The sequence below is a fragment of the Macaca fascicularis genome, chromosome 16 (assembly GCF_037993035.2).
Source record: "Macaca fascicularis isolate 582-1 chromosome 16, T2T-MFA8v1.1".
NCBI classification, from domain to species: domain Eukaryota; kingdom Metazoa; phylum Chordata; class Mammalia; order Primates; family Cercopithecidae; genus Macaca; species Macaca fascicularis.
Window position 1 is genome coordinate 59,556,274 of NC_088390.1, and position 14,422 is coordinate 59,570,695.

At 56.3% G+C, this 14,422-nt stretch overlaps 1 protein-coding gene across 15 annotated transcripts in view; it reads right to left on the bottom strand.

Moving 5' to 3' along the window:
• SRCIN1 (SRC kinase signaling inhibitor 1) overlaps positions 1-14,422 on the bottom strand; it is a 76,946-nt gene that overhangs the window by 48,529 nt on the left and 13,995 nt on the right. For all 15 annotated transcript variants that reach the window (XM_045374898.2, XM_074019433.1, XM_074019423.1 and 12 more), the window contains one exon: positions 306-607. In XM_045374898.2, coding sequence (XP_045230833.1) covers positions 306-607 — 302 coding nt within the window. The remainder of the gene's footprint in view (positions 1-305; positions 608-14,422) is intronic.

Sequence of the window (14,422 nt, forward strand, 5' to 3'; positions counted from 1 at the left end):
AGAAGAGTTCTGCCCAAACAGCCTGAGTTAAAGAGGCTGGGCTCTCTCTGCCCCATCACATGCTCTCAATTTCCGGACTGCAGGCAGAGGTCTGGAGGCCAAGCCCCCACCCCTTTCCTTCCCAGGCTCCAGAAAAGGCCAACCGGAGCAACTGCCCCGAGGGACAGCTCCCCAACTCCTCCCCTTCTCTCTCTGCTCCAGATGCCTCCCAGAGTTGGAATGAGCCTGGGGGCATGGAGCACGGGGTCAGACCCCCTCCCCTGCCCGCTGGCCGCGGCCGCAGCCGCAGCCGGGAGCCCACTCACCTGCTCTCGCATCCTGTCCTGCTGGCCTCGCAGGGCCAGGGCGTGCTGCGGGTATTTGCTCTTCAGGTGGTCCATGAAAGCATCACGCTTGCGGTCGGCGTCCGCCTTCTGGAGCCCGCTGAGCGCCTCCAGACTCTGGGCCGCGATCACCGTGTGCCGCCGCTCGGACGTGTGCACCAGCCCCACGTTGGAGAAGCGCCGGCCCCCGCTGCCCCCGCCGCCCCCGCCCCCCAGGGTCCGGTACTCCCGCGGGTACTCCGCATCGTCCGCAGACAGCATGGGGGGGCTGCTCCGCTCCGGATCTGCGAGAGGTGAGAGGGGCATGGCGGGGTCACAGCGCGCCCGGCCTGGGGCTGCCCATCTCCCACCGGGGGTCCCTGCGGGGAAGGGCGGGGCCTGGGACTAAGGAGAGTGGAGAGGCGTCTGGCGCGAGGCAGAGGCTGCCCGGCACCCCACTAGGGACTGAAGGGGGAGGTGGGTGAATGGCGTGGAAAGTGAGCCCACGGCCCCCAGGGAGGGGTGAGGAACAAGGGCTGGATACTTCCTGTTCCTCCGTGGGTTTGGAGCGATAATGACCGCGGGGAGAGTACCGCCCTTTGAGGCCAAGGGGAGGGGGCTTGGATGAAAGGGGTAGAAGGTATCCTGAGACCCTCTCCAGCCACACAACCCCCTCTCCTCCTAAAGCTGGTGTCAGCAGGTGAAGGAAGAAGGGTTGCTTTTTAGATGCTCCCTAAAAGACGTGAAAAGGAGCTCGTAGTCTTCCTTCGAGGTTGGGTAGGGGGAGCCCTGCCTCCTCCCTCAGACTAGCATATGTCCAGGACATACTTATTCTCAAGGCTGGGGGCCGGCTGGAAAAGGGGCCAGGGCGGGAGGGAACACATGGGGAGAATGAAGGCAAAAATCGCTCTGAGGTTTCCCATGGAGATGGAAGCCCAGGGTCTGGGGCAGTGGGACCCCTTTTCCCTTCCCTCCCCAGAGACAGACAGATAGACAGACAGGAGAGGCTGGGCACAGAGAGGACAGTGAGAGATGGATTTGGAACAAACTTAAAGGAGAAAGGAAGCAGACAGAACAGCTGAAGTCCTTCCCAGGGACTTTCCCCCCACCTCTCCCCTCCCTTCTTCAGTCTCTCCTCCTGACACAGACACAAGCTTAAGACCCATAAGAGACGTACAGCGGACAAAGGACAGCACAGAAGCGAAAGAAAGAGAAGGCCGGGGGTTGAGGTCCCACGCGGAACTCTGAATTCCCTTCCCAAATGCCCACCAGCCCTGAGGTCACCCTGCTGGCCCGCACTCTCCAGCCTCAACGACCAGTGGCCAGGGGTTCCAGAGGTCACCCATGCCCTTGGGGGTGGAAGAAGTTGCTGGGGGCCTACCTCAGCCATATTCCTGGGCATAAAGCATAGATTTGTGCCCCTCAGAAGTCAGTCCACAGGGAGACAAGCACAGCCTCTCATGCACACACCAGCCCCACAATCCACCAGCCCCAAAGCAGCACTCCAAGTGTGGCCTTGGACTGGGGTATGAGGCGCTGCAGCAGACACATGCACTCCTGCCCGCTGTGTGGCCTGACTCACAGGGCTCCTCCAAGGGCAGACCAAGGCAACAGGGGACCCGGCTGGAAATGCTGGAAACCAGCCAGGTTTGCCACAAGCCTCCTCCTGCCAAGCATCCACTGTCAGGAGGTCTGTGGACAGCTGCCAGGTCTGCCACCCCCTGCCCAGCCACAGAGGAAAGAGGAGATTCAGCCAGGTTTCAAGAAAAGCCACCTGCCCCCCCCCACACACACATACACACACACCCCTCCCTGGGTGTGTTGGGGTGTGTCCATCAGGGGCACAGAGTCTGCGAGAACCCAGCACCTTGCACCGAACCAAGGGAAGAAGGGCTCCCATGGGCATGAGAGCCGCAGCTCACCAGGGGCTGACCACCTGCCTCATGGCTGCGTGCCTCCCTACACCCCATCAGGGGGGTGTTATCATGGTCCCCATTTCAGAAACGGCTACCGAGACTCAGAGAAGTCCACTGACAAGCCCAAAGCAACACTGAATGGTAGAGGTCTGATTTGATTTCAATATTTGTTACATATGTGCCACCACACTCTCTGCGATGACTCTTTCTTGAGTGAACACTGACAGCACCACATGGCATGTGTGGACTTCCTCACTGACCTGCTGCTATCCCCATGATGGCCCTGGATCTGGGGTGGTCCCTCTCACCGTGGTCACCATCCTCTGTTGTGCTCCCCAAACTAAGGTCCAAGTACATGAGAGATGACTTTGGGAAGAACATTATTTTATGTCTTCTCTTCCTTCCTTCCTTTTTCTTTTTTTGAGTGGACAGGGTCTCACTCTGGCACTCAGCTTGAAGTGCAATGATGTGATCATAGCTCACTGCAGCTTCAAGTTCCTGGGTTCAAGAGATCCTCCCACTTCAGCCTCCCAAGCAGCTGGAACTACAGGTGCATGCCACCACGCCCAGTGAATTTTTTCCTTTTTTTAGAGATGGGGTCTTGCTATGTTGCCCAGGCTGGTCTCAACCTCCTGGGCTCAAGTGATTCTGCCACCTTGGCCTCCCGAAGTGCTGAGATTAAAAGTGTGAGCCACAGACCGGGCACAGTGACTCATGCCTGTAATTCCAGCACTTTGGGAGGCCGAGGCAGGTGGATCACGAGGTCAGGAGTTTGAGACCAGCCTGACCAACATAGTGAAACCCCGTCTCTACTAAAAATACAGAAAATTAGCTGGGCGTGATAGCGGATGCCTATAATCTCAGCCACTTGGAAGGCTGAGGCAGGAGAATTGCTTGAACCTGGGAGGCAGAAGTTGCAGTGAGTCGAGGTTGTGCCACTGCACTCCAACCTGGGAGACAGTGTGAGACTCTGCCTAAAAAAAAAAAAAAAAAAAAAAAGTGTGAGCCACCACACCCAGCTCTTTTTTTTTTTTTTAATACCTTTATTTTTCATAAGGATTAGAAAAAGCCCCAACTATAAGGTCAAACCAGTTATTTCATGGATATAGTTCCTTGGGATAGCAGTGAAATAAAGTTTCCTTTTAAGTAAATTTGAAGTTCAAAGTGGGCTAACAAAAAGATATATATATATATAAATTTTTTTTTTTTTTTTTTGAGATGGAGTCTCACTCTGTCGTCCAGGCTGGAGTGCAGTGGCTGGATCTCAGCTCACTGCAAGCTCCACCTCCCAGGTTTACGCCATTCTCCTGCCTCAGCCTCCCAAGTAGCTGGGACTACAGGCACCCGCCACCACGCCTGGCTAGTTTTTTGTATTTTTTTTAGTAGAGATGGGGTTTCACCGTGTTAGCCAGGATGGTCTCGATTTCCTGACCTCATGATCCGCCCGTCTCAGCCTCCCAAAGTACTGGGATTACAAGCTTGAGCCGCCGCGCCCAGCCACAAAAATATATATTGCATTAGTACAGTACAAAAGGTTTCCTGATATGATGGCCATTTGTGAAACAACCCCTGACTAAGTGAGACTGGGGACACTGGGGCCATCTTCCCAAGGGCCCAGTCCCTGCCCTTGAAGTACTTGTGGCAACCCACAGTGGCCAGAAGTGTGGCTGAAGGAGAGTGGCCTGAATAATGCCTCCAGGAGAAGGCTGGGGGTTCCCTGGGCACTGGAGAAATAGTTCCAACCAAAGTCAGAGGGTTGCCTCCAGTAACCCCTGACCTTCCTCCTCCTCCACTCGCCCTCAACACCAGCCAGAGGTCTGCAGCCCATTGGGTACAAGTGAGAAGGAGGGGACCTTCTGAGGCCAAGAGCCTTCCCTTTGCCCAGGCCTTGTAGATTCTGCCATGGCATTGCTGCTGGAATCCAGCTCCACAGTTCAGGCCTAGTCCTGCCTGAGCCAGAAGGACCCCTCCCCTTTATGCCAGAGAGCCAGGCTCCTCTGCCCTCCTAGGGCTCAGGACAACATTGGGACAGGTCTCCAATTATCATCTCCCAGCTGCTTCCTTCCTGGAGCCAAAAGAGCTCCTCATCCCCTCTCTTACCCCCTCTTTATGCCAGCACCTCCTTCCCTACCTCCTGGGGGATCTCAGTGTGTCTGGAGTGGAGCAAACAGTGTACCAGTCTGAGATGGGTGGTGACTGTGGAGTGGGAGGGTCCCCAGGTCACCCAGTTTTCCCAGGCAGATTATGGCAGGGAGGGGTCCCAGCTCCCAGCTGCTGGAGCAGGCAGAGGGTAGGGCATGGAGCTCACAGCTGCACTTTATGACTGCAGTCCCACAAATCTAACAGTTGGCAGTGGGGAGGGGCTGCTGAGCAGCCTGCACAGACAGGGGAGCAGGGACTACCCCTCACTGCCTCCTCCAGGCCGCCACTCAGCCCTCAGGTGCTCTGGCATTGGGGCCATTGGGGTGAGGTGGGCAGGAGTTAGATACTAAGGGGTGGCAGAAAGAGGGGAGGGGGTAGAAGAGATGATCTGCTCTCTCTGAGGGGCGGTGGCAAGGAGGAGCTTTGATGTGAAAAGCTTTAGAATCCGTTTAAGAACCTTTGAGATCCTTGGCTTTTATATAACAAAAAAAGTAAACTGAGGCTCAGGGAGAAGGGAGTGCCTGGGTAGCCTAGCTGTCCTGGCTTCCTACTTTGTATTGATTTAACTTCTTTCTGCAGGGCCCCAGCTGAGCTGGGAGGATGAACCTGGGCTTCTGGTTGAGGGTGGGGGAACATCCTGTCCTTAGGAGAGGGAAGTCAGTGACCAGCCTTCTGGGGGGCTCTGAAGACTCAGGAATGATTTTAACTCTTTCAGCAGGCTAGGCACTTGAAATCAGAACATTGGGAGAGAAAAACCCAGGCCAGAGACACCCTGGGTGTCTTAGCAACTTTTCTGAGATCCCAGGCTATCCGTTTATTTATTTTTGAGACAGGGTCTCACTCTGTTGCCCAGGCTGGAGTGCAGTGGCGAGATTATGGCTAAGTGCAGCCTCGACCTCCTGGCTTCAAGCTATCCTCCAGTCTCAGTCTCTTGAGTAGCTGGGACTACAGGCACGTGCCACCATGCCCAACTTATTTTGGGGGTCTGTTTTGTTTTGTAGAGATGGGGTTTTGCCATGTTGCCCAGGCTGGTCTCCACCTCCTGAGCTCAAGCCATCCACCCACCTCAACCTCCCAAAGTGCTGGGATTACAGGCATGAGCCACCACACCCAGCCTCATTAATTTAGGTATTTATTCAGTCTACAAATCTCTTCCCTTTCAGAGCCTAAGAACCTAATTTGTAAAATGGGGATGTTAATGTCTAAACTCTGCCTTTGGGCACAGAGTGAGAGGCTGGCAAGACAATGGTGGAGAAAGCCGGTTGTTTTCTTTTTTTTTTTTTTTGAGACGGAGTCTCGCTCTGTCGCCCAGGCTGGAGTGCAGTGGCGCTATCTCGGCTCACTGCAAGCTCCGCCTCCCGGGTTTACGCCATTCTCCTGCCTCAGCCTCCCGAGTAGCTGGGACTACAGGCGCCCGCCACCTCGCCCGGCTAATTTTTTTGTATTTTTAGTAGAGACGGGGTTTCATTGTGTTAGCCAGGATGGTCTCGGTCTCCTGACCTCGTGATCCGCCCGTCTCGGCCTCCCAAAGTGCTGGGATTACAGGCTTGAGCCACCGCGCCCGGCCCGGTTGTTTTCTTTTCTTTTTTTTTTTTTTTTTTTTTTTTTGAGACGGAGTTTCATTCTATGGCCCAGACTGGAGTGCAATGGTGTGATCTTGGCTCACTGCAACCTCTGCCACCTGGGTTCAAGCCATTCTCCTGCCTCAGCCTTCCGAGTAGCTGGGATTACAGGCGCCCACCACCATGCCCAGCTAATTTTTGTATTTTTAGTAGAGACAGGGTTTCACCATGTCGGCCAGGCTGGTCTCTGACGCCTGACCTCAGGTGATCCACCCACCTCTGCCTCCCAAAGTGCAGGGATTACAGGCGTGAGCCACCGCGCGGGGCGAAAGTAGGTTGTTTTCAATGAAAGACATTCCTGAGCGGCAATGGGCTTGTTGGGCCGTAGCAGCCTGACCTCCCTGTTACCCCTATGCCTGTTCCAGCCACCAGCAAGTCCTCGGAGTGGCCCTGATTTTCCTTGAACCTGAGCAGCCCAGGGAAAAGACACAGGGATCGATTCCAATCTAGCAAGCAGATCCAGGCACCGGCCAGCCCTGCACAGATCAATGCATCCTGTTCCAGGCAGGAAGGGCGTGAGAGACCCAGGCAGGGGTCTTAAGCAGGGCTGGGTTCTCCTGGGAGAGGGATGGGGGATTGCGATAGAGAGAGACGGAGACAGGGAACTCTGGGGGAAGGGAAGCAAGGCTAGGGTACCCTGGGGGAGGGGCGTCGGGCTGAAGGTTCCCCGCAACCCAGGGATGGGGTTGGGGAAGCCAGAGACATAAGGGAGGGGCTCAGGGCTTCTCTTTTCTCCAAGGAACCTCAGTGTGCAAGGCTGACTAAATTTTTTGAGTCTGAGATTCAAGCCACAAGGAAGATGCCGAGAACTGGCGAAATCCAGAATCTGAATGAGGGGAAAGGCAGGGTGAGGAAGGCGGGTTCTGCCACCCTGGGCTCAGCCTGCCCGGCCTGGGAAACGTGGAAGGTGAAAGTGGCCTGAGGCTGGGGTGGCCGGGAAGTGGCGGGCGCCCCCCAGTGGCCGGCTGGGAGGACGGCACAGGTGCTTGGGAAGAGTGAGGTTGTCATTTGTTCGAACAATCCAAATTCCACGTTTATTTATGAGCCTCATTTATTTTTATCCTCCACCACATTCTTTATATGAGATCACTGTAACTCATTAGGAGAATTAAGATCCCAACATCTTAGTGACACCATGTCATAAGCCACCAAGCCAGTCCCCAACTGGCATCTTTATCCCAGATGTAACCCTCTACTCTGTCCTCTGGCCACCCCTGGGCAACATGCACACATGACGTCATCTGCAGAGGAGGAGAACAGGGAGAGGAGAGGAGAGGGAGGGAGAAGGAAGGAGAGAGGCAAAGGGACAAAGTAGAGGAAGAGCGAAGCCAGCCACCAGCTCAGGAAAGGGAGAAGAGGATTCTCTGGGGCCCCTGACATGAGTCCTCCCCAGGCCCAAGATCAAGATCTGGAAATCAGGTCCCTGTAACCCTCTCTGTGGAGATCAGGAGGCTGGACAAAACCCCTCCCTTGGGGACCTGAGAGGCTGTCACATGTGTGCCCCTGACCCACTGTCTGGGCAGGGGTAGGAGCTGGGGTATAGCCCTGGTGGGAAGGGAGGGCAGGAAGCGCTCAGGGTGAAGACACCAGCTCACAAGCCCACAGGACATGGGGCTATGCAGGGCAGCAGGAGAGAAGTGTGAAGACAGCTGGAAGGGTGGAGGACCTACCTTAGGCCACACCCATGCACACACACAAACACATGAGGCAGCATGAGGCTCCCCCAGTCCCTCCTCTGCAGCCAATGCTACAGGAGCCCAAGTCACCCAGGAGGAGCCCCGAGGCACTGCCACCTTCGATTGTGCCTGACAACTCCATCCTGCTGGTGCCTGCTGCAGTCGGGAAGTACACTGTGTGCTTGGAGGTTTGAGGCCAGAGGACAAAGGTCAACCAGGACCAGATATGTCTCAAGCTTGACAGAGGCTCTGGGAACCCGGATCAGGGGAGGGGATCCTTTGCTTCCCCGGCTAGTGAAGGAATCGGCCTCCCTGTCCCTGGGTTTCCCTGGCTCTGCCTTCCTCATGTGCCCATACCCCTCAGCCTCTGCTGGCTGGCTGGCTGTGGGTCCTTGGAGCAGAAGCCCATCTGTGTCTGTTTTCTAAAACCATCTTTTCCGCCCCATACCACAGCAACCAAAGTCATTTTCCGGGCAATTGCCTTTCTGTAAACATTCCTGTGTAATATCCCCCCAAATTGCTAATACCCAGCGCCCTGTTGAGTCTCCCTGTCACTCCAACTACAGCCTCGGAGATGGGGGTGTGTGATGGGGGAAGGGCGATAGGAGGAAAGAGGCAGCTGGACTGAGGATTGGAGACAGGGGGCTCCTGCCTAGCTCCTGGCACGGGGGAGGGGGGGTGGCCAGAAACTCTGCACCTCCCCACAGTGATCTCCACTCCCTGCCAGCCCAGCACCACCCCCTGAATGTCAGGCTCCACTTCAGGAAGAGTCTGCCTGGACTAGGAGGGAAGACAAAGAGGAAGGGGGAAGGGAGCCCACTGGACAGAAGGCCTGAGACAGGGCCTGTGAGAAGGAGCTGACTTGAAGGCATGGAGGAGATGGCTAGAAAATAAAGACTCCTGGTGACTGGGGCAGGGCACTAGGGACACGGGGCAAGGCCAGGCAAGTTGTCTCCAAGGAACACCAGCTCCCCTCCCCACCAAGGGTGACAAGGAGGACAGAGAAGAGGGTCGAGGCCAGGGGGGATTGAGGCCATCCTCCCAGCGTGGGCCCTGCTCACTTCCTGGGCACTGTAGTGGACAGGGGTGGGGGAAGATGGACAAGGCAAGAGGTGTCAGGTGGTTCTTGGCAGGTGACACACCTGTTGCCCCCCCCCCCCCCCACCTCCCAGCCCTGATCTATAAAGCCACCATGGAGAAGGGTCTGGAGCAGGCTGATTTTTCTCACCATACAGCAAGGGAAACTGAGGCTCAGGGAGGTTGAGTGACCTAACCTGAGTCACCACATGGACTCCCTTCCCCAGGGGTGGGGGTAAGAAGGGGGACTAGGACTGTGGCCTATGACCCTGTGGTTCTTCCATCCCCCTGCCCGGGGAATCCCACCACCCGCTTCCCAAGCTCCACAGAAGCTGGGCATCCAGGTGGGATGGGGGATGATGGAGCCCTGGAGGACTTTGGGGACCTGAGAGGCTGTCACATGTGTGCCCCTGACCCACTGTCTGGGCAGGGGTAGGAGCTGGGGTATAGCCCTGGTGGGAAGGGAGGGCAGGAAGCGCTCAGGGTGAAGACACCAGCTCACAAGCCCACAGGACATGGGGCTACGAAGGGAGGCTGGGGAGGGTGTGGGGTATTGCCAGTCACAGCTTTGTGCAGGCAGAAAAACACAAACCAATTTGTGCAGATTTGAAACCTACTGAAGGTCACTTAGTTGGTAAATGAGTTGGAATCTAATGAAAGGACCTCTTCCAGGCTGGGGGAAGGCACTGACACCTGCCTAGGAAGAGCGGTGAGGCTGGGGGCCTGGGCCCTGGCTGCTACTGGTGGAGCTGCTGGGGCTTTCCATGGGAAGAGCAGATTTGAGGGGGCCAAGCTCCCTGTGGGTGGGCGCCCGGGGAGTGGGGGGGGCATCAGATCCTTCCCCGGCCCAGCTCTTCCATCCCAGGCTGACGGCGTCCACTTGCACAGAACGGGGCACTCCCACAGCAGGACCCTCTCGTCCCTTAGACTGGGGCCTCCTGACGGCAGAGGGGCCATTCCACCCAGAAGGGCAGAATTGGGTGGGGTGAGGAGGCCCACCAACCACATCAGGAGTGGGGTGGGGTTCTGGGGACTCTCAAGGATCCCAGGCTTGGCCTCAGTGCCACCTCCACCAACTGCACTGGCTCTGCGTGACTGTGGAGTCCTTGCTTCCTTCTGCTTGTAGTTGTCCCTTCCCCAGGGCCCCAGGCCACACAGCACAGCAGCTCTCAGACCCTGGCAGTGATGTGGGGCCTCCCCTCAGCTCTCATCTCTCAGGAAGCGGTGGCCCCCTCCTTACCCGTCACTGTGATGGGGAAACCACAGTGCTCTCTTTCCAGCCAGATGCCTTTCCCAGGCAGGAAACCAAGGCCCAGAGAATAAGCCTGACCCAATCTGTAGGAGCTGAAGGCAGAGCCCAAAGTGGAACCCAGGGGTCCTGGCCCTCAGGGACAAGGATTTTTCCATTCCACGATGCCACTTTCCAGAAAGCAGCTGCCTGGGGAGCCCCTCCCTAGGCCACGGGCCCCAGGAGGACAGACTAACAACCTCCTTAGGAAGGATCAGCAGCAAGACAGAAACACCGCAGCAGGCTGGCCGCCAGGGAGATAAGCTGGGGCCCACGGCCCAGTGATGCCCCCAGCCCAGGGGGATGCTCTCCACACAGAAATCAGGGTCCCCGCAGGGCATCCCAGCTGCACATTCAGACAGGACTCCCCGTCCTTGCAAAATGTGCAAGTCAGCCCCTTGCCCAGAATTCCAGAGATACAATCCCCCTTCTTCCCCCCGTCCCTCCTCTCTCACAGACAGCAGGCAAAGCTGTGACATTACCAAAAACCACTGCATCCACTGACTAGTTATGTGCCCTTGAGTAGGTCAGGGGACGCTCAGAGCCTCAGTCCTCTCATTTGCTTTTTTTTTTTTTTTTTAAAAAAAAAAAAAAGAAGAAGAAGAAGAAGAAGAAACAGAAGCTAATAACAGGCAACAGGCATGCAGACTGCAGACCCCGGGTGAGCGAAGTCAGTTCCTTCTGATCTACCCCGGAGCCCGATTTCCTTCCACCCACTGTCGCAGTTCTATCAGACCCAGGACTGTGGGGCTGTGATTTTTGGCTTCTAATGAAAATCTGGCTAATTGGCTTCCCCGGGAAGAAAGGGGACAGAGATATGGAGGACAGCATGTCACCCCCAGTCTGAAGCTGGAGCTGGAAAGGCTGGGAACAGCCCTGGCATGTGCCCACGCGGCACTATGTTAACCAGCTAACTCCTGTGTGGCAACTCCGCTGCTCACGCTCCCAGGGAAGGTGTCCTGTCAGCTCCACATCTCCTTGGAGAAACAGCCAAGGGGAACACAGGCCAAGCGGGAGGGGAGGAGGGAACACTGGAGGGTGGAAAGGGAGGGGGGCCGGTGCCTGTCCTCAGCTCTGCCATCATTCTGAGGAGCCTGCCAGAGCGCCTTCTCCCCAAGGGGCACTCCAGCCTGAGTGCTATGCCCCTCTGTGTGTGAAAGGGATCTTTCCCCCACCCTGCAGCTACCTCTGGCTGAAAGCATGCCCAGGGGGAAGCATCTTGTTTCCAGGGGAAGAGACTCCAATCTGTTGGAAGTGAGTGGTAGAAGCCCCACCCACCACCCTGCCTCCCCATAGGGAAGCATTTTCAACACCAAGTACTCATCAACGGGCTCATCAGTATTGGGCAGGAGACTCAGTCTTGCCCAGATGTTCTTGATATACTTCTCAGAGACACCACCTTTCATGGGGAGAGGCTCTCCCTAGGAGGCCTTGTCCCAGCCCCATGACCCTAGCACTCAGACAGCTCCCTCGGCTGCTAGAAACAGCAGGGTTCCTCCAGGTTCCCAGCACACCCTCAGTCAGACACATCGCCCAGGCACACACATCTGCTCACTCATGCTTCTATGTCAAACCTGTGCACCTCGCCTGGCTGCCCAGTACTTGCTCACTGACATGGGTCCAGCCACAGCCTACCTCACCTGCACCCTCCACCTGACCTCAGGTGATCCACCTGCCTCGGCCTCCCAAAGTGCTGGGCGTACAGGCGTGAGCCACTGCGCCCAGCCATGATAACCACTCCTGAACACCCACACATATTCATGACACTCTACATGCAGGGGTCTACATACCTGGGCCCACCAGGGTGCCCCACTCTGCCACCTTAGATGCCACATGAACAGGGTGCCATGCCAGTCCACGCAGCTCATGCAGGGCATCTGGGGCCCGCTAAAGTGCCAGGTAGATGCATCTCCAGCTTGAGGTGAAAGACAGCGGGGACTTGCCCATCCTAAGTCCCTCATGGAGGCGACATCTTCAGCTCCTTTTCCTCTTTGCTAGGTTCGGGGCTCCCTTGCTGAGGTGTTTACACAATGTCTTAAAATAGAGGAGTCGGCCCAGTAACCTCAAGGCCACCCCACTCTGACCAATGCTTAGCCAACGGGATGATGGTCATGAGTGAGACCCTCCTCTGGGAGCTGGGTGCCTCCAGCCCTCATCCCACCTCTATAGGTGCTCAACGCCTCCACCAGGGCGAGGGGGGCCGGAGGGCCTTTGCCCAGCTTCCAGCTCTGCTGATGGGGAAGGACAGAACTGCTGGGACTCAAGGCTTAGCTCTCACCTCATGGGTTAATTTATCCGCCACCCTGCAAGCTAGCTAAGAACAAACAGCCGAATCTGCAGTCCATGATTCTCTCTCCCTAGGGACACCCCTTTAGTATCCCAAGAGACTCTGGAGGATGGGGCGAAGGCAGCCTGGTTCAGTTTGGAGAAGGTGGGAGACTTGGCAAGTCTCCTGCTTGGCCTCTGGATCCAGGCAGTCTTTGGAAGCCAGGGCCTGGTCAGATACCAGGGGCATCTTGTGGAAGTTCTCTTTGTTGTCTAACCTGAGCCCTCCCATCAGAGCAGCATCTGGGAAGGTGGAGCACAGGCTTCAAGGCAGGGGAAAAATAAACTGTCTCCCCTTCTGCGAAAGACACAAAGACTCCCATCCTCCCTTCTCCAATCCACACATCCATCTTGAGTGACGAGGTTTAAACACAGCATCGCGCTCGCTGGAACCCCTGGGAAATATGGACCAGCCATGAAATGATACCCACTCTTTTTCTTGAGACAGTCCCGCTCTGTCGCCCAGGCTGGAGTGCAGTGGTGCGATCTCGGCTCACTGCAAACCCCTCCTCCCAGGTTCAAGCAATTCTCCTGCCTCAGCTTCCTGAGTCGCTGGGACTACAGGCCCGTGCCACCACACCCGGCTAATTTTTGTATTCTTAGAGACAAGGTTTCACTATGTTAGCCAGGCTGGTCTCAAACTCCTGACCTCAGGTTATCTGCCCACCTTGGCCTCCCTAAGTGCTGGGATTACAGGCGGGAGCCACCGTGCCCAGCCATTATAACAACCCTTGAACACCCACACATATTCATGATCTGAAAGGGCTCGTGCAGCCATCATCCTCTTCATTCTCACAGTCACCTTGTGAGGTTGCAAACCGCTTATTTTACAGGTGAAGAAACTGAGGCTCAGGAAGGAGTGACTTGTCCAAGGCCAGAGTTAAGTGGAAGAGGCTGGTCTCAACTGCGGGAGTGCTTAGCCCAGGTCCTTCTTCTTTCCCCTACCCCCTGTTGCCCCTGAGGAAGATACTGATTCTGCCACCAGGTCATCTGTGAGTACTCATCTAAGCCATTCAGCCAGAGTCCCACAGGTCCCCTCTGTCCGTCCTACACCCTAAGAAGAGAACACTGAAACAATCCTCCTTCCCAGCTAATCTTGGGCGCCATCTACCCAGTCCTTTTAGGGAGAGTCTATTCCCCAGGGCTGGAGGAGAGGGAGGAAGCAGAGCCACCCCCAGATCACAGAAACCCAGGCTGGAAGTGGGGGTCCCACAGTCCTGAAAGACCTTCTGGGGGACCCACCTTTCCACAGACCTCCTCGCAGCCTTCTTGTACCTGCGCTGGATATGAAGCCCTCCCAGCCCCTACCACAGGCTGTGCAGAGACAGAACTGCAAATCAGGAGCTCCAGCCAGTCAGGTCTTGGATACTTCCAGGAATGGAGAACTCATTACATCCAAAGCACCAATCATCTTGTGGGGTTTCTCCTTCCTTAAAATGAGCCACAGTCTGTGCCCATGGCCCTCAGGGGAACCTGGGGGAAGGTCATGACCTCTCCCTTTGGAGCAGAGTGGAGGCTCCTGAACCAGAACCTTCTGTCATGAGCCCTCAGGTCTTTCCTGTGTGGCCCAGCCCCGCTGGCCATCTGTACTGCCCTTTGTTGGGTAAGCCCTGTGTCACCACCTCTCTTGGCTGGTGGCCTTCAGAACTGCTCTAATGAGGTCTGAGCAGTACAGGTGACTCCTGTCTGCTTCTGTTACTAAAGTGTCTTCGCAAGTGCCCCTCCTGCCCACACAGCACGTGTGCCAGGAAAAACAAATGCTCAGGGCCTAAGAGCCCTGTTCCAGGGCCAGAACATACCTTCCTCGCCCCCTGCTCCTAACTCTCAGGCCTCCCCCAGCCTTAGACCTCAGGGGCCAGCCTGACTCCTGCCTCCTGGGAGGGGTGAAGTTCCTGGCTCAGTCGGCTGAAACTGCTCCTTCCAGTCACTTCCATTCACCTTCTGGTGCCTGGCCTTGCTAATGTCACTCAAGGGGTCTGGTCTGAATCTCAGCATCTCCCAGCAACTATGTTCCTCAGAGCCCCAGCTCTAGACACCAAAGGGTGTGCCCAGGAGTCTGAGTGGGCAGCCTGCT